General features: G+C 40.1%; 1 protein-coding gene across 3 annotated transcripts in view; it reads left to right on the forward strand.

The window, feature by feature from the left end:
• LOC124613152 (peroxisomal acyl-coenzyme A oxidase 3-like) overlaps positions 1-24,000 on the forward strand; it is a 323,979-nt gene that overhangs the window by 146,145 nt on the left and 153,834 nt on the right. For 2 of the 3 annotated variants that reach the window (XM_047141777.1, XM_047141776.1), the window contains exons 2-3: positions 1,999-2,143; positions 3,891-4,049. In XM_047141777.1, the coding sequence (XP_046997733.1) occupies positions 2,021-2,143; positions 3,891-4,049 (282 nt within the window). In that variant the 5' untranslated portion in view covers positions 1,999-2,020. The remainder of the gene's footprint in view (positions 1-1,998; positions 2,144-3,890; positions 4,050-24,000) is intronic. The other variant, XM_047141778.1, reaches the window with a different exon arrangement.

Raw genomic sequence — 24,000 nt, forward strand, 5'->3', positions numbered from 1 at the left:
ATAGTTATGTACCCCCCACTTTAGATAACCATGCCATATATATTGTCACCAATTGTGTCCATCCTATCAGCCCCCTGTCCCTGCCTTGGTTATTCTCTTCTTCCGCCTCTTCTCCTTACCTCATCCCCCACCCCACCCTTTACTTAGGTATGAACACTGAAATTTCCAGTTTGCAGTGCTCAGGCTATTTGTATATACCCCCCACACCACCTGTCCCTGCTCACCACTTTCCCTTCACCGCCTTCCAGACAGCTCCAACATGTCACGACTCTGTCATGTTTTACTGGTCTTGTGGGAGTATTGGGTATCATGCAGAAAAAAATCAGTGATATATGAATCAATAACATCGATATAGTAATATAATGTTGTTGTTGTGGTCTTCAGTCCTGAGACTGGTTTGATGCAGCTCTCCATGCTACTCTATCCTGTGCAAGCTTCTTCATCTCCCATTATCTACTGCAACCTACATCCTTCTGAATCTGTTTAGTGTATTCACCTCTTGGTCTCCCTCTACACTTCCCTCCAACACTAAATTGGTGATCCCTAGCATTTGCAATAGAATACTGAAGAGTTATTGTCAACATGTATCATTGTTTTTGAAATACGTAGTTCATGACCAAGTCAGAGTATTTTACCTATTTTACCAGAGAGAGTAAAGAATGCAGTGTTTAAACCCTTTCATAAGGAGTTTTGTCAATAATTACCATTAGAAAATATGAGAGTAGTGTTCTACCTCAGGAACAATGATATGCTTAGCAAGTCGCAGTTTGGAATTCAGAATGCTTGATAGTTTACATAAATAATGGAAAGTCCAGGTAGAATTATCAACAATGTAGGAAAAGACAGGTTGCTACTTACCGTTAGGTGGCAGAGAGGCACAATTAAAAGATACTTGCATAAAACTTCTGATCACAGCCTTCATCAGAAAAAGAGAGACACTCATCATTCACACACTCACGCAGGCACATCTCATGCACACAGGACTGCCAACTCCAGCATTTTGGGCTGGGATGTCCAAGATGCTGCGCTTGGCAGTCATGTGTGGATGAGGTGTGCTTTCTTGTGTATATGAAAACACATTTTAGACCTTCTTAAGCAACTCAGTTTAGCCACTTTTGCATTTGGTGTTGTGGCATTCACTAAATAATAATTTACTGTACCATACTTTGCTTATATTTCCAGTCAACATTGCTATATGAGGTACATATATAGGAAATAAACTTTTCTTGGCACAAAAGTGTGCCATAAGAATACTATGTGATGTGCAGACACAATCATCTTGTAGGCAATTGCTTGGCAAGTAGGTACCAACATTTTATGCACAGTATTGTCTTCCATGAAAGTTTTTATGAATAGTCCCAGTTCAGGTGAAATAATGACATTTATACAAAATACTGGACGAAAAAAATTACTATTCTCATCTTTTATTGAAATTAATCTTAGCTCAAAAAGGGGTGAATAATGCTGCCAAAATGATACTTAATGCCTAAGCAAAGCCAGACTTGAAAATTACTTAAAAAGAAGAAGCTCCGCACAGGGTAGTTGAAACAATTACTCTATACTCTTTAAAAACTATGTGATTGACGTTTTTGTATGTAAAACAATCTGTGAACATCACTTTGTGATCTTGGAGGTGGCTCTTCATGAAGTGTTTTCAAATTACTTGTCAAGGGAAGGATATTATTGTGGAGCCTGCAAAGAGTGGTTTGTGAGGGCACACCAAACAACTTGAGAAAAAGTACTTCGAGGAGATGTATCAGAGAGAGAGAGAATGACAGATGAGTTAATAAACAAAGTAAAAAAGAATCTTATATTATAAAATTGGTGAACCCTGGGCTCTGTAATAGCACTCCCATCGCATGATAATCTTACGTTATTGGCTGGTACAGTTATTCTTCATTTTCTGTGCTGTTTTTGAAGTATCCAGATTTTGCAACTTGTTTGAGATTCAATTAAAATGAGTTTGTTTAAATGAACTGGTGACCTGCATCTTTTCAGGATTCATATATAGGAAGTCAGAATGGCAGCAGAATTATTGCCTGATTTCCTGCCCAGCCCTCTAGATAAATACCGTAGAGCATCTACTTTTAACTGGAAGTCTATGAGGCTACTCCTAGAAGATCCTGAAATGTTGGAATACAAGGTAATTTGTCTGGTCTAAAATACCATTTGTGATAATTAAATTGATGAATAAAATTGTAGTCTTTTTGCTTGTGACTGTATTAATGTGTTTCCAGGAAATCCTTTACCATTTACATGAAATTTTTTCACAGTTGTGAATATGTACAACTGTCAGCTGTGTAGTAGAACAAAGACAATGAACATTTTTTCTGAACCAGGACTCGAACCTGGATTTCCCGCTTATCATGATCAGTGAAAAACCTGGGTTTGAGTCATAGACTGGTACAATTTTTCATTGTTGTCATTTCATTACACAGCTGTTGGTTGCCCATATTTGCAAATGTGAATAAATTTCAAGTATTTCATAACAACTGTAGTTGCTGCAGTGCCCATTCCTTTGGACATGCATACATTGCACTTCTGAACAACAAAGGCACTGTAATGTTGTATCTTAACCATTTGTTTTTCATCATGAGGTGTTTGGTACACTGTAATTGTATATGTGCCATTACTTGTGCAGATATGAGGAAATGGCATGTCAAATGGAGAGAACAATATGTCTCAGCAACATGTTCTTATTTTTTGGTTTGTTAGAGATGTAAAGACTTTCAGAGGCCGTTCACAAATTCTGTGCGAAATTGAATCAAATGTTTCTTTTGTTTCATTGAGCACCAGTTCAGTATGAGCAATTTGTTACATTCACAGACTGTTTCTCACTAGTGAAGGGAAAGAAGAAAAATTAGGCTTTAGAATCTCATCAGTGCCGTTAGAAGTGGAACACAAGCCTATATTGGAGGAGGATTCAGATACATCCTTTTTAGCAGAATATTACCTGCATTTGTCTTCAACCATTAAGGGAATTTGTGGAAAATCTAATTTCATATGGCTGGGAGCGGTTCTGGTCCTCTGTTTTCCATGTACAAGTGCAGTGTCTTACCATTGCTCCAGGTGGCTGGGACTAATGAAGGTCTTATGAATACAGTAATTCATTCCATTATGGTTTGTGTGAATGACCTAAGTAAACTGCAAAGGCCATTAATTGTGATAAGTTAATGATCACTTGAAATTTGAATGTTGTAACAAAGGATAAATCTATTAGGTAGATGCTTGTAGTGAAAACAGAATTTAGCAAATGGAAATTGATTTATCACTGCATACTCAAATTGCAAATGAGAATTGGAATTGCTCAGAACTTACTAAAAATTTAACATCCTGCACAAAATTTCAGTTCTTGTATGGGACAAGTGTTAAATATTTTGTGGGATACATAAAGTGAGAGTTTTTGTAAACTGTTTCGCATTAATATAACTGCTGAGATTTTTTGTTGGCAACTTCAATGTCGTATTGTAGTTGAAGGAAAGGAACAAGAAGTGCTACTATAATACAGTAGCTTGTAGGAGGGTTTTTGATATGCAATTCCACATCCTTGACCACTTCATAACCTCATCTTCTCAAGCTTCCACTTTTTCTCTTCTGCATTCTATCATCTTTGAGGGCACTCTTCTGGAATCAAAGATAGTTTTCAAACCTAGCTCAATGATTAGTCCAATTCAAAATTTTCAAATTTCATCAGACATAAAATTTAGAGACTATCTTAATACAGCCAAAGAGACAGGGACATGGAGGATACAAGTTATTCATTAATTTCTGTACATTGTGATGTCAAATAAAAACTTAAATCACTAACAAAGTAGACTACAAATCTATATATCAACACAATGTAAATTTCTGAGAACAATCATCTATCACTTGTTCCTCTGAAAAAACAGATGAAAATATGGAAATTCTTTGAAGAGGATCCAGAATTTCAACATCCGAATAAGAAACTAAGTTTAGACGAGGAGCGACATTTGGCTATAAGGAGAATGTATCGATTAAAGAAACTTCAAAACTTAACAGTGGAGGAGATGATAGAAAATCCGCGTAAGGTAAGATGTTTACTACTGCAATTACTATTATGTTCTGAAGTAAGTATTAATATAGAAGTTGTTCCCAGTAACTAATGGAATCAGCTTTACATTTATAATACTTGATGTCAGTGAACTGTGTGATTAATTTTACTGTAGAAATGCTAGTTACATTTTATAAACTTTCATGTTTTACAGCTGACAATTTTGTATGATATCTTTCAGGTATCAGACGTTCACTGTCCTTATAGATTGGCTGATGTATGATATACCATTCTATTAGGACAGTGAAGGTCTTCTGCCAACAGAATAAACTCCACAAATATTTGATGCAACCAAGTAAATCAGCTGTTGCTTAACACTGTTCATGACTTCAGCACTCTACAAACTTAGTGAAATAGAATTTATTGCACAGGTGCTGAGCCTCAGACAGTTTCATAGGTGAGGCAGCTGGGGTCAGATTAACAAAAAACTTTATCTCACCAAGATCTGGGACTGGTTCACAGACAGGCACAGTGAAAAACACTGCTAAACATTTAAGCTTTTGTTGTTATTTCCTCCTGGTCTTTCAATTGCAAAATTGGTATGCTTTATTAATATTACTGGAAGGGTGATGACATGTTCACTTGAGTCTTGAAACAAGGGAACCCATTCTTGAATATCCATCTGTACATCAGATGTCATATTCTTCATATTTAGAGGATTATATGGACTGGGAGCACATGTGGATGAATCACAGACAGTAGTGCTGATATCACGGAAAGGTAAAGGCTATGGTAATTAGTGTATGTAACAGGAGGAGCAGCTTCCCTGGATCCCACAGTATGCCAAAAAGCATGTGGTAATGGTAAGTTACACCATCAAAATATTTTGAAACAAAAGAAAAAAGAAAATAGGATCCAGATGGCATATATCAAAAAATCTTATTCTTACATTTTATTAGGAATATATGTGAATGAATTAAATATTGATACGTATTAGTCTCCTCCAGTAGTGCATCTAGTGATTCATGTGAAAAGGTTTCCAACATGATTATGGTTGCACAGCAGCAATTAACAGACTTTGAACATGGAGTTGTTGTTGGAGCTATATGTGAGGACACTTAATTTTGGAGTTCATTAGGGAATTCAATATTCTGAGATCCACAGTGTGAAGAGTGTGCTGAGAATACCAAATTTCAGTCATTACCTCTCACTACAGATAAAGCAATGGCCCATGACCTTATTTAATGACTGAGAGCAGTAGCTTTTCCTAGAGTTGTCACTGCTTATAGACAAGCAACAGTGCATGAAATAACCACTGAAATCAATGCAGGATATTACATGATCATAGCCATGAGGACAGTGTGGCAAAATCTGATGTTAATGGGCTATGGCAGCAGATGACTGACACAAGTGTCTGTGCTAACACTATGACCTCACCTGAAGTGCTTCTGGGTCCATAACCATATCAGTTGGACCCTACATGACTGGAAAACCATGGCCTGGTCAGATGAATTGTGGTTTCAGTCAGTAAGAGCTGATGGTAAGGTTCAAGTGTGGTGTAGACCTCACAAAACCATGGACCTAAGTTGTCAACAATGCACTGTGCAAGCTGGTGGCGGCTCCATAATGGTGTGGGCTTTGTTTGTATGGAATGGATGGGGTTCTCTGGTCCAACTGAACCCTCAGTGACTGCAAATGGTTATGTTCAACTACCTGGAGATGATCTGCAGTCATTCATTGACTTCATGTCCCCAAGCAACAGTATCGTGTCACTGGGCCACAATTGTTCACGATTGCTTTGAAGAACATTCTGGACAGTTTGAGTGAATGATTTGGTCAACCAGATCACCTGACATGAATCCCATCAAACATTTAGGTGACTTAATTGAGAAGTCAGTTCATGCACAATATCCTACACTGGCGACAGCTGTTTAGTTAAGGATGCCTAATAGAGGTAGCATGGCTCAATATTTCTGCAGGGGATTTCAAACAACTTGTTGAGTCCATGCCACATTGAGCAGCTGCATCACAACAGGAAAAAGGAGGTGCAATGCAATATTAGGAGGTACTCCCTCAGCTTTTGTCTTCTCAGTGTACTTTTTGCTCCTTCCCCAAAAAATGTTATACTATTCCTGTCATACTCCATCTGCTCACTAAGTGAGGTAGAAATGACCATCTGTAAGTCTCTGTGCATACCAAAATCTCTCCTATCATGTTTGGATGATCTTTATGTGAGGTATACAGTGACACCACATAATAGTCCCTGTCTCCTGTGACAACAGATTCCATACATCTCAACAGAATTGCAAAAATGTCATCTTTTTTTTTGTGAAGGTTTCCAATTTAATGTCTCCGAGCAATTCAGATATGCTGTCACATGGAAAATCCAGACTGGAATAATGACAGTATTATGAAAAGAATAGGCTGCTACTCACCACATAGTAGAGATGCTGAGTCACAGACATGATGAGAGGAGCAATCTGGTCAGTGGGGGAGTTGAAAAGGAGAGAAGTAAAAAGACTGTGGGTGTGCTTGTGGAATAAGAGGCTATGGAGTGTGGACAGGGAAGGGGATGATAGGTGGGTGAAGGACAATGACTAATGAAGGTTGGGGTCAGAAGGGTTACGGATATATTGCAGGGAGAGTTCATACTTACTCAATTCAGAAAAGCTGGGTTGGGAGGAAGGATCTGGTTGTCACAGTCTGTGAAGCTGTCATTGACCCTAGTTGGGCTTGGTCTGTGAGACCCACTAGCTTTTGTGTCACTGATATATTTATAGTTGCTGACTTGATTTGAGCGCTCTGCTAGCTTCCTGTAACATCTGAGAGATAGCATTCATGTCATGAATGAGGTTTTGCCTTGTTTAATCATTGCTTGGTAGTCTTCCAAAAGTACGCGAGTCTTTCAGACCCAGCTCGACCATCTACCTTAGTAATTTCTGCCAGAGCGATCCCATTTTTATTTTGGTGTAGGTTTTTCATTGAGTTACTTTGCAAACTGTTTGTGATGTCCTAAAACCAAATTATCATGGTCAATAGTTTACAGTTTAAGATGGCATGAGAAAATCTTTCATACAGTAAAATTTACAGAATTTGATATGCTGATGAGAGTGAAGTAAATGATTCTGACATGGACCCAGACTTTGGAATGAACAGTGATCGTGACAGTAATAGTGAAATACGTGGTGGTGAAGAGGAAGATGTTCAGCCTTCTGCCAACACTGATGCACATGCTGTTGTCAATTCAAGTACATCTCTCATAACTGGCTCAGGTATGTCAACAATGTGATTTTATAAAGGAAGGAATGGAGCAACTAAATGGAGAAAAACTTGTTTCTCACAAAGTGTTCGAAGAGGACATCACAACATAGTTACAATGCATTTTCCTGCAAGCATTTGAGCTGTGATGGATGTACATTCACCATTAGAATTGTGGTCATTATTTTTTAGCAATACATTGATTGATTTAGTTCTTGAATCAACCAATATCTATATTGATTCAGTTCAAAACAAATATACAAATGACCCAAATATGGCTACACCCACAAGTTTTGGTGAACTGAAGACATATTTTGGACTACTTTACTTAGCTTGAACATTGCATGGCGGTAAAATGAATATCGAAGACTTTTGGAATACAGACAGGACTGGAATAGAAATCTTTTGAGCAAGTATGGTATTGAAAAGGTTCAGATTTTTGACTCAATTTATCAGGTTTGACAACATCCATATGAGGGAAGAGAGAAAAGCATAAGATAATCTTGCTGCCATAAGATCCATTCTTGATATGTTTCTCTCCAACTGCAATGCCTATTTTACTTTGAACAAAATGCTTCTTTCCTAAAGAGGCAGGTGCAGATTCATAATATACAGGGTGTTTCAAAAAGGTACGGCCAAACTTTCAGAAAACATTCCTCACACACAAATAAAGAAAAGATGTTATGTGGACATGTGTCCGGAAACGCTTAATTTCCATATTAGAGCTCATTTCAGTTTCGTCCACCTATGCTCAATGCAGCACGTTATCATGATTTCATACGGGATACTCTACCTGTGCTGCTAGAACATGTGCCTTTAAAGTACGACACAATATGTGGTTCATGCACGATGAAGCTCCTACACATTTCAGTCGGAGTGTTCGTACGCTTCCCAACAACACATTCGGTGACCGACGGATTGGTAGAGGCGGACCAATTCCGTGGCCTCCATGCTCTCCTGACCTCAACCCTCTTGACTTTCATTTATGGGGGCATTTGAAAGCTCTTGTCTACGCAACCCCGGTACCAAATGTAGAGATTCTTCGTGCTCGTATTGTGGACGGCTGTGATACAATACGCCATTCTCCAGGGCTGCATCAGCGCATCAGGGATTCCATGCGACGGACGGTGGATGCATGTATCCTCGCTAACGGAGGACATTTTGAACATTTCCTGTAACAAAGTGTTTGAAGTCATGCTGGTACGTTCTGTTGCTGTGTGTTTCCATTCCATGATTAATGTGATTTGAAGAGAAGTAATAAAACGAGCTCTAACATGGAAAGTAAGCATTTCCAGACACATGTCCACATAACATATTTTCTTTCTTTGTGTGTGAGGAATGTTTCCTGAAAGTTTGGCCATACCTTTTTGTAACACCCTGTATATCCCAAATAAACCTGCCAAGTATGGGATGAAGGTTTTCATCCTGTATTATTCTAAAACATACCATGTAAAATATTTGTAAGTCTATGCAGGTGCACAACCACAAGAACTGTACCAAGTCAGTAATAAGGGAGATGATGTCATTTTGTGTCTTGTAGATCCAGTAAAAGAATCTGGTAGAAATATGACACTAGATAATTGGTTTACTTCTTACCCAATTGTCAGAAAAGTACTACAAGAAACGAATATCACTGTTGCTGGTGCATTAAAAAAAAAAATGTGGAATTCCAGTTGAGTTTTGCCCAAGAAATCTAAAAAAGAGTACTCAGGTATGTTTGGATTTCAGGAAGACTTCACATTACTCTCATATGCACCAAAATGAAACAAATCAGTATTGCTTATCTTTTCAGTGCATAATGACGGTGAAATTAACAGTGACAGTGGTGAAAAGAAAAGACCAAGTATAATAATGTACTACAACAAACAAAGGGTGGCATAGATTTCACTGATGTTATGTGTGGTGAAGAGGGACAAGACAGTGGCCTCTCCATCTCTTCTTTCAGTTGTTAAATATTGCAGCTCTGAATGCTACATTGTCTCCAAAGCAAGCAAAAATATTTCACTTAGAAGGGAATACCTCAGAGTCCTAGGAAAGTCTGTCATAACACCACACTTGAGAATGTGTGCAACCCTGACAAACACCCTGCCAAAGAATAGTTGAAGATTCACAACCAGGAAAAAGAGGAAGATGCTACAAATGCAAGGACAGCGAAACTAAATACTTTTGCAAAGTTTGCAAGCTGTGGTTATTCATGGCAATGTTGAAATGGTTTGCGGCAACTGTTTCGAAAAATGTTGATTGTATATTCACAATTTCCATTTATATAATGAAAATTTCACATTTTTGCTTCATACTTCTACAACTTATTCTCATTTATAGTTGCATTTCAATCAAATTTACATGTATTTTCAGTTTACTTACATTTAGCACTACAAAGAAATATATTTCTCAGTTTTTTTACAGTTATTGTATATTTCAGAAAGTTAAAATAATGTCATTATGGAATTTAGTAGTACCTGAAGTAAATAAAAATTCATCATTCACTGTAAATATACTGTTGTCACTAGTTGTAAGTGTTTTATATATTGGGTCCCCCAGACCCAGCCTGACCATTCTTGAAACCATTTTTCACTGGACCATTAAAGGGATAAAATGAAGAATGTTGTGTTTGGTAGTGTGCTCAGGAACTGGATGGTCCAGCTGTTTCTTGGTCAGAGACAGGCAGTTTGTTGGTTGTCAAGCCCATGTAGAATGACGCACAGAGGTTGCAGCTTAGCTCGTAAATCACATAACTGGTTTGACAGGTGTATGAGATAGGTGATGCTTGTGAATGGACTGGAATTGGTGGTGGTAGTGGCAAGATGTATGGAACAGGTCTTGTGTCTAGAACTATTACAGGGATATGAGACGTGAGGCAAGGGGTTGGAAGCAGGGGTTGTTTGGGGATGGACAAGAATACTGTGTGAGTTTGCTGGATGCCAGAATAGCAGTGTGGGAGGGGTGGGGATGATTTCAGGGTATGACAAGAGGTAGCTGAAATCCTGGCAGAGAATATGATTCAGTTGCTCCAGTCCTGGGTGGAACTGAGGTTTGATCCTTTGTGGCTAGATGGTGGGACTTTGGGAGATGGTGGATGACAAGAAAGTTAAGGTACAGGTGATCTGTTTCTGTACAAAGTTGGCAGAGTAATTACAGTCTGTGAAGGCCTCAGTGAGATCCTTGATATATTTTGAGAGGGACTGAAACTCAATACACATGTGATGTCCACAAGTGACTAAGCTGTGTGGAAGGGACTTCTTGGTATGGAATGGGTGGAAGTTGTCAAAGTGGATGTGTTGCTGGTGATATGATTTGATATGGACGGAAGTACTGAGGTAGCCATCTTTGAGGCAGAGGCCAGCATCAAGGAAGGTGGCTTGATGGGTTGAGGAGGATCTGGTCAAGTGAATGGGGAGAAAATGTTTTGAGGTTCTGGACGAATATCAGTAGGGTGTCCTCTCTCTCAATCCAGATCACAAAGATGTCATCAATAACTCTGAACCAGGTGAGGGATTTGGGACTCTGAGTGGTTAGGAAGGATTCCTCTAGATGACCCATGAATAGGATGGCACAGGATTGCGCCATGTGTGTGCCCATTGCCATACCCTGGATTTGTTTGTAAGTGATGCCATCAAAGGAGAAGTAATTGTGGGTGACCAGGAAGGAAGTTGTGGGTTTGTAATCTGTAGGACAATGGGAAAGGTAGTCTTTGATATCTGCAAGGCCATGGGTATTAACGATATTAGAGTAAAGGAGGTGGCATCAATAGTGATGAGTTGGGTGGATATTAGGGATGTCAGAGTAAAGGAGGTGACATCAGTAGCGATGAGTAGGGCAGAAACAGGGACTCTGGAGAGACAGTGGAGGAAATGGTTGGTATCTTTTATACAGAAGGGTAGTTTGAGAGTAATAGGCTGAAGGTGTTGGTCCATGAGAGCAGAGATTCTCTTTGTGTGGGCCTAGTAACAAGCCACAATGGGGCAGCCTGGGTTGTTGGGTTTATGGATTTTAGGAAGCATGTAGAAGTTAGGAGTATGGGGAGTGGTAGGAGTGAGGAGATAGATAGACTTTGGGAAGAGGTTCTGGGAAGGACCTAATGATCTGAAGAGAGACTGGAGATCCTTCTGGTTTACTGGAATGGGGCCACTTTTGCAGGGTTTGTAGGTGGATGAGGACAGCTGATGGAGTCCTTCTGCAAGATAATCCTTGCTGTTCAAAACAGCAGTGTAAGGTTAGCTTGCATGTTGAGGTATTTGAGAAATGACAGTGAAACAAGGTTTGAGGTTCAGAAATTCTGGAAAGGTAACAAGGAGTGATTTGGGGGCAATGGCGGTGGAGCACAGAGTGAAGGAGGAGTGAACTGAGTCAGGTAGGGTTCAACATTGGTCTTAGTTTCAGTCTGACAGGTAGGGTTGGTGGCAAAAAAGTATTTCCATTGTAGGGACTGAGAGAAGGTTTTTAACAAATCCAGCAGGGTAAGGTCTTTGGAAAGGACTAATACTTCTGTGAGGCTAAAGCTTTTGGGGAAACAGTTTGTGACTGTGTTTTGGGTCTGTTTAGCTTCTGGATTCTGTATAGTGGTGAGAGGAAGTTTTTGAGGGTGGGGTAAATGTATTAGATCTGCAAGACAGGGTTTGTCGGCTATAAGGGTATGTGGGGGGATTTGGTGGCTGTTGTAGAGGTGAAGGCAGCTATAGCCGAGTGGTTCTAGGTGCTTCAGTCTGGAACCTTGCTGCTGCTACAGTCATAGGTTCAAATCCTGCCTCGGGCATGGATGTGTGTGATGTCCTTAGATTAGATAGATTTAAGTAGTTCTAAGTCTAGGTGACTGATGACCTCAGATGTTAAGTCTCATAGTGCTTAGAGCCATTTGAACCATTTGTTGTAGAGGTGTTGGATAGTGATAGTCCAAGGTGGGATTAGGAAGTGAACCAGGTGGAGAGTTTTTGAGGGAGCTTTTTGCATGCTGCACTAGTTCACGGAGGACAAGAGTTTCTGTGCATGGGATGAGCTCCAGGAATTTGGGATTGTGCAGTAGGAGAATCTTATGGATGAGGAGGAGGTAATGTAATGAGTTTTGGGCCTGATTTACATGGTTTTGCAAGACTATGACAGAATCTGAACAGATGGAGCACATTGTGGAAGGAGGGGTTGCAGCCAGAAATAGGCAGTTTGATGGTAAGCCCATTTGGGGGTATTCCATGAACCAAGAACAATGCAGGAACAATATTTGGGACTGGTTTCTGGCTAGGTGTATGGCACAGATGGAAGGAGCAAGTATCCAGTATGGAAGACAAAAACATATATTTATCCTCCATCAAGGGTCCTTGCTTTCCTTATTGGGGCAGATGGGTGCAGCACGATCCTAATCTCAGTTGTATTGAACTGTGAGGACTGTCTGGGAAGGACTCTGCCAGCTGTCAGATTCATCCACCTACAAACTCTGCCACAGTGATCCCATTCCAGAAATCTAGCAGGACCTCTAGTCTCTCCTCAAATCCTTAGGCCCATCCCAGAACCTCAGCACAAAGTCTGTGTCATCATCCTGCCACTCCCCACACTCTACATGCTCCCTAAAGTCCATAAAACCAAACACCTTGGATGCCCCATTGTGGCTACTTACTCTGCTTCCACTGAGACACTCTCTGCTCTTGTAGACCACCACCCTCAGCTTATTACCAGCAACCTACCCTCCTATATGAAAGATACCGATTCCTCTACCAACTCTCCACAGATCCTGTTTCTTTGCCACATGGTGCCCTGCTTGTCACAATCGATGCCATGTTCCTTTACACTAATATACCTAATGCCCATGGCCTAGCCACTATGAGACACTATCTTTTCTTATGCACTGTGAATTGCAAACCTACAACTTCCTCTCTGGTCACTGTGACCAACTACATCCTTACTCACAGTTACTTTTTCTTTAAAGGCATCACCTGCAAACAAATCCAGGGTACAGCAATAGGCATCCTCATGGCATCGTTCTATACAAACCTGTTCATTGACCATATAGGGGAATCCTTTCTAACTGCCAAGAATCCCAAAACCCTCACCTGGTTCAGATTCATTGATGACATCTTTGTGATCTGGATTGAGGATGAGGATACCCTTCCATATTCCTCCAAAATGTCAACACCTTCTTCATCAATTCACTTCACTTGGTGCTCCTTAACTCACCATGCCACTTTCCTCGATGTTAACCTTTACCTCAAAATGGCTACATAAGTACCTCTGTCCATATCAAACCTACCAACCACCAACAATATCTCCACTCTAACAGCAACCACCCACTGCAAACCAAGAAGCCCTTTCCATATAGCCTAGCCACCCTGGCTGTTACATCTGTAGTGACTAGCAGTCCCTCTCAAAATATATGAAGGGTCTCACTGAGACCTCCACAGGCTGTAATTACCCTCCCAGCCCTGTTCAAAAACAGGTCTCCTGTACCTTATCTCTCCTGTCACCGACCATGTCCCAAAGTCCCACCATCCGACCACAGAGGAGCATTCCCCTCATGACTCAGTACCACCCAGGACTGGAGCAACTGAATCACATTAAACTACCTCTTGTCATACCCTGAAATCATCTCCGCCCCACCCACAATGGTATTCTGCCATCCACCAAACCCATTCAGTATCCTTGTCCATCCCTACACAACCATTGCCCCCAACCACTTGCCTCTGGCTTGTATCCTGTAAGTGATCTAAATGCAAGAACTGTCGCGTCTCCATCTACTCCAGTTTGGTCACAAGCATCACCTATCCTATCAAATGCAGCGCTGCCTGTGAAGCCAGTCATGTGAACCACAAGCTAAGCTGTGATCACTGTGCTTCATTCTATTTGGGTATGACAACCAACAAGCTGTATGTCTGCATGTATGGTCACCAACAAACTGTGGCTAAGAAACAGCTTCCCCACCCAGTTGCTCAGCTTTCTGCCCAACACAACAGTCTTCATTTTATTGACTGCTTCACAGCCTGTGCCATCTGGATCCTTCCTACCAACACCACCTTTTCTGCATTGTGCAGATGATAGCTCTCCTCACAATATATCCTATGTTCCCATAACTCTCCTGGCCTCAACCTTAGTCAGTAATTGTCTTCACCCACCTATCCTCTTCCATGTTGACACTCCACTGCCTTGTTTCCGATAAATGCACCCACAGTTGTTTTACTTCTCTCCTTTTCCACTCTCTCCCCCCACCCTCTCTGCCCTCTGTCTAACCTCCAAACTACCTCTAGCTACCCTACCACTCTCCACCTCATCCCTGTATGCTCCCACAAACAGTACTTTTTCAGGCTCCCACCCTTACCCTACTCGCCCTTCCCCTCCCCACACCAGCCTCCTCATTGCCATCACTACCCTAATTGCTTCTCCCATCATGCGCAGTTGCTCGCAGTCTGGCCCCGGCAGCCAAGGACTGTGGTAATATGTATGTGAGCTGCATCTGTATGAATGGGTGTGTGTGTATGTTGTCGACTGCAGGAGAAGACCTACTGGCTGAAAGCTTACTTATTTAGTTGTCTTTTTGTTGTGCCTGTCTACAACTTAACATTTTCACTATAGCGAGTAGCAATCTATGCTTTTCAACATCTTGTCATGCTTTCATGTGGACTACATCATCCTATTATGATTCAAGCAGTGCATCTCTGAAGCTGTGCAAAGTCCGCTGTTGAGCCATCATGACAAGAGCTCTAAACACTGGAACAATATTTTAGAATTGAACAATATTTTAGAGTTTGTTGCAGTGGCTAGTGTTTTGTGTGTAATTGTGTTTGCAGGCACACTGCACTTCCTCAGAACACTTCCTGCAAGTTTAAGTCTTTCACTTTCTGCCCCGAATATTGATTGTATATGATTGTCATTTTTGGATCACTTCTTAGTGTTACCTCTAAATACACTGATGGTAAAAAAATGTAATACTCTCAAGGACTGTACTGTGTCGCAGGGCAGTGCACTGAGTAAATTTAAAGCTAACGAGAATTGTGTGTGGTGATTGCAATATAAATTTCAAGGAAAACTCAAACAAAATACAAAATCTCATAATGATTCTTTCAACATATAGTTTACAGACCACTATAAACTCCTCCACTAGAATTACAAAAAACATATGCATCACTATTGACCAAATAATTACAAATACAGAAAATGATGACTTCTGGGCTGGAGTCATAAATATAGCATTTGATGACCATAATGGACAGTTTATTGCTTTCCATACAGCACCTAAAATCACAATGCAAACAGACTTAGTCACACAAGAGGAACCCCTAAGTGAACAAAATATAGGCACCTTCAGAAAACTGTTAGGAAATACAATATGGAATGCAGTCTATGAGCATGGCATTACATGTAAAATATCCAAAAGATTTGTGGAAATATTTACTATCATGAAACTGATTTCCCTATGAAGAAACACAGACTAAAGTCTATAATAATAATAACAAAAGTAATAATAATAATAATAATAATATAATAACAATAACAATAGTAATAATGCACGAGGATGCAAAGAGCAACTGATAATAGATGCAGAGGTGACATATCAAGCTAAAACTAAACAAAGGTCGCTACACTACGCTTACATTGATTACCAAAAGGCTTTTGATAGTGTACCCCACTCATGGTTACTACAGATATTGGAAATATACAAAGTAGATCCTAAATTGATACAGTTCCTAAACATAGTAATGAAAAACTGGAAAACCACACTTAATATCCAAACAAATTCAGATAATATCACATCACAGCCAATACAGATTAAGCGTGGAATATACCAAGGACTCATTAAGTCCTTTCTGGCTCTGTCTTGCTCTGAACCCACTATCCAACATGCTAAATAATACAAATTATGGATATAAGCGCTGGCAGGTCGATAGACACACAAACAAACACAAACACACACACAAAATTCAAGCTTTCGCAACAAACTGTTGCCTCATCAGGAAAGAGGGAAGGAGAGGGGAAGACGAAAGGGAGTGGGTTTTAAGGGAGAGGGTAAGGAGTCATTCCAATCCCGGGAGCGGAAAGACTTACCTTAGGGGGAAAAAAGGACAGGTATACACTCGCACACACGCACATATCCATCCACACATACAGACACAAGCAGACATAAGACTTACCTTAGGGGGAAAAAAGGACAGGTATACACTCGCACACACGCACATATCCATCCACACATACAGACACAAGCAGACATATATGTCTGCTTGTGTCTGTATGTGTGGATGGATATGTGCGTGTGTGCGAGTGTATACCTGTCCTTTTTTCCCCCTAAGGTAAGTCTTTCCGCTCCCGGGATTGGAATGACTCCTTACCCTTTCCCTTAAAACCCACTCCCTTTCGTCTTCCCCTCTCCTTCCCTCTTTCCTGATGAGGCAACAGTTTGTTGCGAAAGCTTGAATTTTGTGTGTGTGTTTGTGTTTGTTTGTGTGTCTATCGACCTGCCAGCGCTTTTGTTCGGTAAGTCACCTCATCTTTGTTTTTATACATAATTTTTCCCACGTGGAATGTTTCCTTCCATTATATTGAAATTATGGATATAATATTACTGGAACATACCCACACAAAATCACACATTTGCTATACATGGATGATCTAAAACTACTGGCAGCAACCAATCAACAACTCAACCAATTACTAAAGATAACAGAAGTATTCAGCAATGATATAAATATGGCTTCTGGAACAGACAAATGTAAGAAAAATAGCATAGTCAAGGGAAAACACACTAAACATGAAGATTACATATTGAATAACCACAGTGACTCCATAGAAGCGATGGAAAAAACAGATGCCTATAAATATCTAGGATACAGACAAAAAATAGGAATAGATAATACAAATATTAAAGAAGAACTAAAAGAAAAATATAGACAAAGACTAACAAAAATACTGAAAACAGAATTGACAGCAAGAAACAAGACAAAAGCTATAAATACTTATGCTATACCAATATTGACCTACTCATTTGGAGTAGTGAAATGGAGTAACACAGACCTAGAAGCACTCAATACATTTACATGCTCACAATGCCACAAATATAGAATACATCACATACATTCAGCAACAGAAAGATTCACATTAAGCAGAAAGGAAGGAGGAAGGGGATTCATCGACAAAAAAAACCTACAGGTAGACAATTTAAGAAAATTCTTTCTAGAACGAGCAGAAACTAGCAAAATACACAAAGCAATCACTCATATAAATACATCGGCTACACCACTGCAATTTTGTAACCACTTCTACAACCCTTTAGTTCACATAACATCAACAGATATGAAGAAAGTAAATTGGAAAAAGAAAACACTACATGGCAAGCACCCATATCATCTAACACAGTCACACATCGATCAAGACGCATCCAACACATGGCTAAGAAAAGGCAATATATACAGTGAGACAGAAGGATTCATGATTGCAATACAGGATCAAACAATAAACACCAGATATTACAGCAAGCATATTATTAAAGATCGCAATACCACAACAGATAAATGCAGACTTTGCAAACAACAAATAGAAACAGTAGATCACATCACAAGTGAATGTACAGTACTAGCAAATACAGAATACCACAGAAGACATGACAATGTAGCAAAAATAATACATCAACAACTTGCCATAAAACATAAACTAATAAAACAATACGTTCCCACATACAAGTATGCACCACAAAATGTACAGGAGAATGATGAATACAAATTATACTGGAACAGAACCATTATAACAGATAAAACAACACCACATAACAAACCTGACATCATACTCACCAATAAAAAGAAGAAATTAACACAACTAATCGAAATATCCATACCCAATACAACAAATATACAGAAGAAAACAGGAGAAAAAATTGAAAAATACATCCAACTGGATGAGGAAGTCAAGGACATGTGGCATCAGGATAAAGTTATCAACTACAGGAGTCATACCACACAATATTCACCAGTACATCAATGCAATACAGCTACATCCAAATGTATATATACAACTACAGAAATCCGTAATTATTGATACGTGTTCAATAACCCAAAAGTTCCTAAATACAATGTAACATATACCGTACAGTTAAAACGAAGTCACGCTTGATGAAGGTCCGTGTCACTTTCCATTTTTAACCAGACCTAAGGTCTGAGAAAAATAGAAGTAATAATAATAAAGTCTTGGATAATAGCGGAATTAAGATCTTCAGCAAAGAAAGATGAAAGTACCAGTATATGATGGTATAAAGACACAGCAGGTGGGTGATGGATTTGAAGCTTACTACAGAAAGTACAAGACAATACTTAAAAATGATGTTAAGAAAGAAGACAGTGAAGGCAAATGACCTTTATATAGAATCTGTGGTAAATAAGACAAAAGCTATGTGGAAAGTTGTAAAAACAGTAGACAGGTAATGTCATAACTAGAAATGCCATTATCAAACTATGTCATGATGAAGAGGAAATAACAGACCAAAGGAAAGCAGCAAATATCTTCAACAGATATGTTACAAATCTAATGAACAACAAATCAGTAAGATTAACTCACATAACCAAAATGCAATAGCATTATCGGTTAAGATCAACATCTTTTCTACGTCCTTGTGTCTGTACCCAACAAATAAAGAAGAAATTTTGACTATCAAAAAAAAATCTTAAAAATGAAACAGTCTTTGGGAGTATATGGTATCCCTGGTAAAATAATAAAGAGGTGTGGTAAAACTAATAACATATTTATTCAATAGTTCACTGGTGTCACGGACTTTCCCTTTCTGTCTAAAAATTATAAAACTGAAATCAGTAAACAAAAAAGGAAATATAGAAGAAGTTGGCAATTCCAGGCCACTTGCACTATTGTCTGGTTTCTCAGAACTTTTACAGTAGATCTGCCGCAAAAGACATACAGTCTTTATGCAAAAATACCAAACTCTGTCTGCAGCTCAACATGGGTCTAGGATGAACTGCTCAACCAACACTGTTATCTATGAATTCCTGAGTGGAATTTACCAGAAACTAGGCAGTAGTGAATATATTACTGATGTATGCTTTGACTTGTTGAAGGCATTCGAGTTATAGATGATAAGGTACTACTACAGAAATTAGGTGAACCACGTAGACATCAGAGGCACACCTAATGACTGGCTCAGGTCACACTTTTGTGAGTGTACACAAATGGTGTAAATAGTAATAAAATTACAAACCATTATTCAGATTACCAACAGATGAAATATACTGTTCCCCAAGGATGAGTACTGGGACTGGCGCTGTTCTCTTATCTATAAATGACCTACAAACAAACATACATAGTCAAAATGATTATGAGTTTCCTAATGACAAAGCTTTCTCATCAGTGCAAAAACGGAAAAGTTACTGCAAGAAAACATAATGAAGACAATGGAAAACACAGCAAAGTGAAGGAAATACTATAGCACTAAACTTCCATAATGTCATGTAGTTTCTCAGGCTCAGGATAATGACAGGTGGGAAACTTTTACTGACATCATCAGAAAAACTGAGCGTATCCTGCTATGTGATGAGGATTCTTGAAAGCTGCTGCAGCAAAGACTGTCAAAAATGTGTACTGTACAAATGTTCAGTCAGTTCTGAAGCTGCAATCTTTTTTTGGGGAGCTTCCCCAACAGTATTGAGCTATTCAAAATCCAGGAAAGAATCATAAGAATATTAGAAGGTATCGCACACAGAAAATCTTCCATGCCACTCTCCAAAAAACTGTGAATCTTCACACTTCCATGCCTGCATGTATATGAAACTTAGTATCCATAAAGCAGTATGCGACTGAACCTGTGGTCTTCCTCAAAAATGAAGATTTACGTACCCACAATAATTGAAAACTGCCAAATAATATACAATCAGTAGTGTTGCAGGAATGAAAGCTGCATTGTCTAATTGGCAGGCGCTTGTATAGACCTGAAAGAGTTCTTTGATAAATAAATATATGTTAGTGGATACATAACATAAGGGCAGTACAAATGGTCAGAGGTTTGTTTGACCTGTGGGAGAGGGTCATAGATATGCTGGGGAAACTGAATTGGCAGACTCTTGAAGATAAATGTAAACTATGCTGAGGAAGTCTACTAACAAAGTTTTAAAAACTACACTCCTGGAAATTGAAATAAGAACACCGCGAATTCATTGTCCCAGGAAGGGGAAACTTTATTGACACATTCCTGGGGTCAGATACATCACATGATCACACTGACAGAACCACAGGCACATAGACACAGGCAACAGAGCATGCACAATGTCGGCACTAGTACAGTGTATATCCACCTTTCGCAGCAATGCAGGCTGCTATTCTCCCATGGAGACGATCGTAGAGATGCTGGATGTAGTCCTGTGGAACGGCTTGCCATGCCATTTCCACCTGGCGCCTCAGTTGGACCAGCGTTCGTGCTGGACGTGCAGACCGCGTGAGACGACGCTTCATCCAGTCCCAAACATGCTCAATGGGGGACAGATCCGGAGATCTTGCTGGCCAGGGTAGTTGACTTACACCTTCTAGAGCACGTTGGGTGGCATGGGATACATGCGGACGTGCATTGTCCTGTTGGAACAGAAAGTTCCCTTGCCGGTCTAGGAATGGTAGAACGATGGGTTCGATGACGGTTTGGATGTACCGTGCACTATTCAGTGTCCCCTCGACGATCACCAGTGGTGTACGGCCAGTGTAGGAGATCGCTCCCCACACCATGATGCCGGGTGTTGGCCCCGTGTGCCTCGGCCATATGCAGTCCTGATTGTGGCGCTCACCTGCACAGCGTCAAACACGCATACGACCATCATTGGCACCAAGGCAGAAGCGACTCTCATCGCTGAAGATGACACGTCTCCATTCGTCCCTCCATTCACGCCTGTCGCGACACCACTGGAGGCGGGCTGCACGATGTTGGGGCGTGAGCGGAAGACGGCCTAACGGTGTGCGGGACCGTAGCCCAGCTTCATGGAGACGGTTGCGAATGGTCCTCGTCGATACCCCAGGAGCAACAGTGTCCCTAATTTGCTGGGAAGTGGCGGTGCGGTCCCCTACGGCACTGCGTAGGATCCTACGGTCTTGGCGTGCATCCGTGCGTCGCTGCGGTCCGGTCCCAGGTCGACGGACACGTGCACCTTCCGCCGACCGCTGGCGACAACATCGATGTACTGTGGAGACCTCACGCCCCACGTGTTGAGCAATTCGGCGGTACGTCCACCCGGCCTCCCGCATGCCCACTATACGCCCTCGCTCAAAGTCCGTCAACTGCACATACGGTTCACGTCCACGCTGTCGTGGCATGCTACCAGTGTTAAAGACTGCGATGGAGCTCCGTATGCCACGGCAAACTGGCTGACACTGACAGCGGCGGTGCACAAATGCTGCGCAGCTAGCGCCATTCGACGACCAACACCGCGGTTCCTGGTGTGTCCGCTGTGCCGTGCGTGTGATAATTGCTTGTACAGCCCTCTTGCAGTGTCCGGAGCAAGTATGGTGGGTCTGACACACCGGTGTCAATGTGTTCTTTTTTCCATTTCCAGGAGTGTAGCTTTATATGATGACTCTATGAATCTACTGCAACACCCTATGTCTCTCTCACACAGGGATCATGAGGACAAGATTAGAATAACTGCAGCACACCAAAGATGCATTCAAAAATCATTCTCCACATGTTCCATACATTGATAGAAAGGGAGGAAACCCTAATAACTGGTACAGTGGGACACATCCTCATCCATGCATTTCACAGTAGTTTGCAGAGATAGATGTAGAAACCCAAAGTTTTAGCAGAATTAAATGACAAGTAGCTGCAAAGCAAAATAAAAAGTTCATCAGTTCATTTCAGCTGCTATCATAATATGAGAAATAGTAGAATGGCCATAACATCATAATGCTACTTATTTCATAGTTCAAAATGCTAAACACCACAATTAAGAAGTGGATTGGCAAGGTGCAAATCTTAGCAGAAAGCTCAACAGATAAAGGCATTGCTTATTCATAGCACATCAGACTCTGCACCAAACAAGACAAAAGCATCAAATGATCATCAAGCAGTTGTAATACAACATTAATCCTTGCATAATATAGACTGAAGTATCAAATAATTGTTAGGTATTCAGATGGCAGCAGTAAAACACACATTCAGCCTGACACAGCAAAATCAAAAAGTTGTTACCAAAACAGGGAAAAGATCTTTAAATTCACTGTAAGAGAGAAATTTTTGTACCTCACTCTTGTTATTCTAAGACACAGTCATTAATCTGGTGTTTTTCCTTTTCACTCTTTTTATAAACATACATACTCCTGCTTTGATGTCTCACAGTTAGCTTTTTACCCTTAAGTCTGTTGTCAAACCAAAACTGTAAACCTTTTAGACAGAAGTAAACATAAGTGTCTTCGCAATCTACAATCACTCTTTCCATGCAAGACATCATCATTTACTACATTCACAGAAATTTTTTTTAAATTTAGTTTAAACTGTTCACAAAATGTGTTCCTGTGCATCCCCGATCAAGTAATCTGCATTCATGGCAAATCTGGATAACCTTGTAAGGCACCCAACAAATTTTCTGTAGTTTCTGCATTGTATCCTCAGCAGCACATCCAATTTTTGTCTTGAAGCTGAAAATCTTACTGAGTATTTGGTGATGTTTGTCCAGGAAAATGTACTCAACATCACAGTTTAAGTTGCACTTTTCCACACATTTTATTTACTTCAAGATTAAATTGTTTGGACAATGACCAGTCTTTTGCCTTCATGAGATTATTAGTGCCTATTATCAGGTTGGTATCCACAAACAACTAAGAGGTACAGTGGCAGAAATATTCGTACAATTGTAAAGCTATTAAAACACACATTAATGAATCACTGTCGAGTAGTCAGTGATAGTCCTAACAAGTCGCTGAACAAAGTAATTAAGAGTATAGCTCCAATAACTCACAGATTACAGGCAGTACTGTGTTGTAGAAATCTGTCAGATAAAAGTGCAATGCAATGGCTCACTTAGTTCACTCATTAATTAAACGTCACAACTGTCACCAATACTTTGTTCACCTGACAATGATAGTCCATGCCTTCTACCAATCAATATACACTTCAGGATTACAAAAATCATTTGAAAGGTAGCAGACATCATTACTTAGTTGCATAACTGTAACATGAATAAAAACCGGGAGCGTAGGTGTTACATGTTTGGTAACTTGACCAGAACTGAGAGCAGACTGAGAATAAAGTCCTCTTCTTTAATGATGTCTGACTATTTAAAGGCTGTCAAATAAATAAATTGTTGTTTTCGAAATTAATTATACTGATGAATGTGGCAATACTTTTAGCAATAATTGCTAAATATGTATGAAAATTAGATGTATGTCCTAACCTCTTTTCCCCCCTCTCTGCCCACTCCTCAAACACTCAACAAGTCATACAGTTTCCAAAATGCTCAAGCCAAGCCTCTGTGCTGTCATAATTGACCCTCAGTCAAACTCAGATAGATTACACATCTACCCCTTGCTACACATGGACAGCATGCTTACTGATACTACATGCACTGTACATATGTCTGACTAGCGGTCATTCCTCACCAGATGACACTGTGTGCATGTCAGGATGGTAGCAGGTAGGCATCCGAGGTGTTTCTCCTACACGGAAATTTATAAATGCCAGGATTCATGGAAAAGCTGGGCTTTATTCCCAAAAACTACCACTAAGGGATACAACGTTTATGAAAACTGCACACAGTACAGAAAGAGCATTTCACCCTCAATAGGAA

Source organism: Schistocerca americana, chromosome 4 (genome assembly GCF_021461395.2).
Source record: "Schistocerca americana isolate TAMUIC-IGC-003095 chromosome 4, iqSchAmer2.1, whole genome shotgun sequence".
NCBI lineage: Eukaryota > Metazoa > Arthropoda > Insecta > Orthoptera > Acrididae > Schistocerca > Schistocerca americana.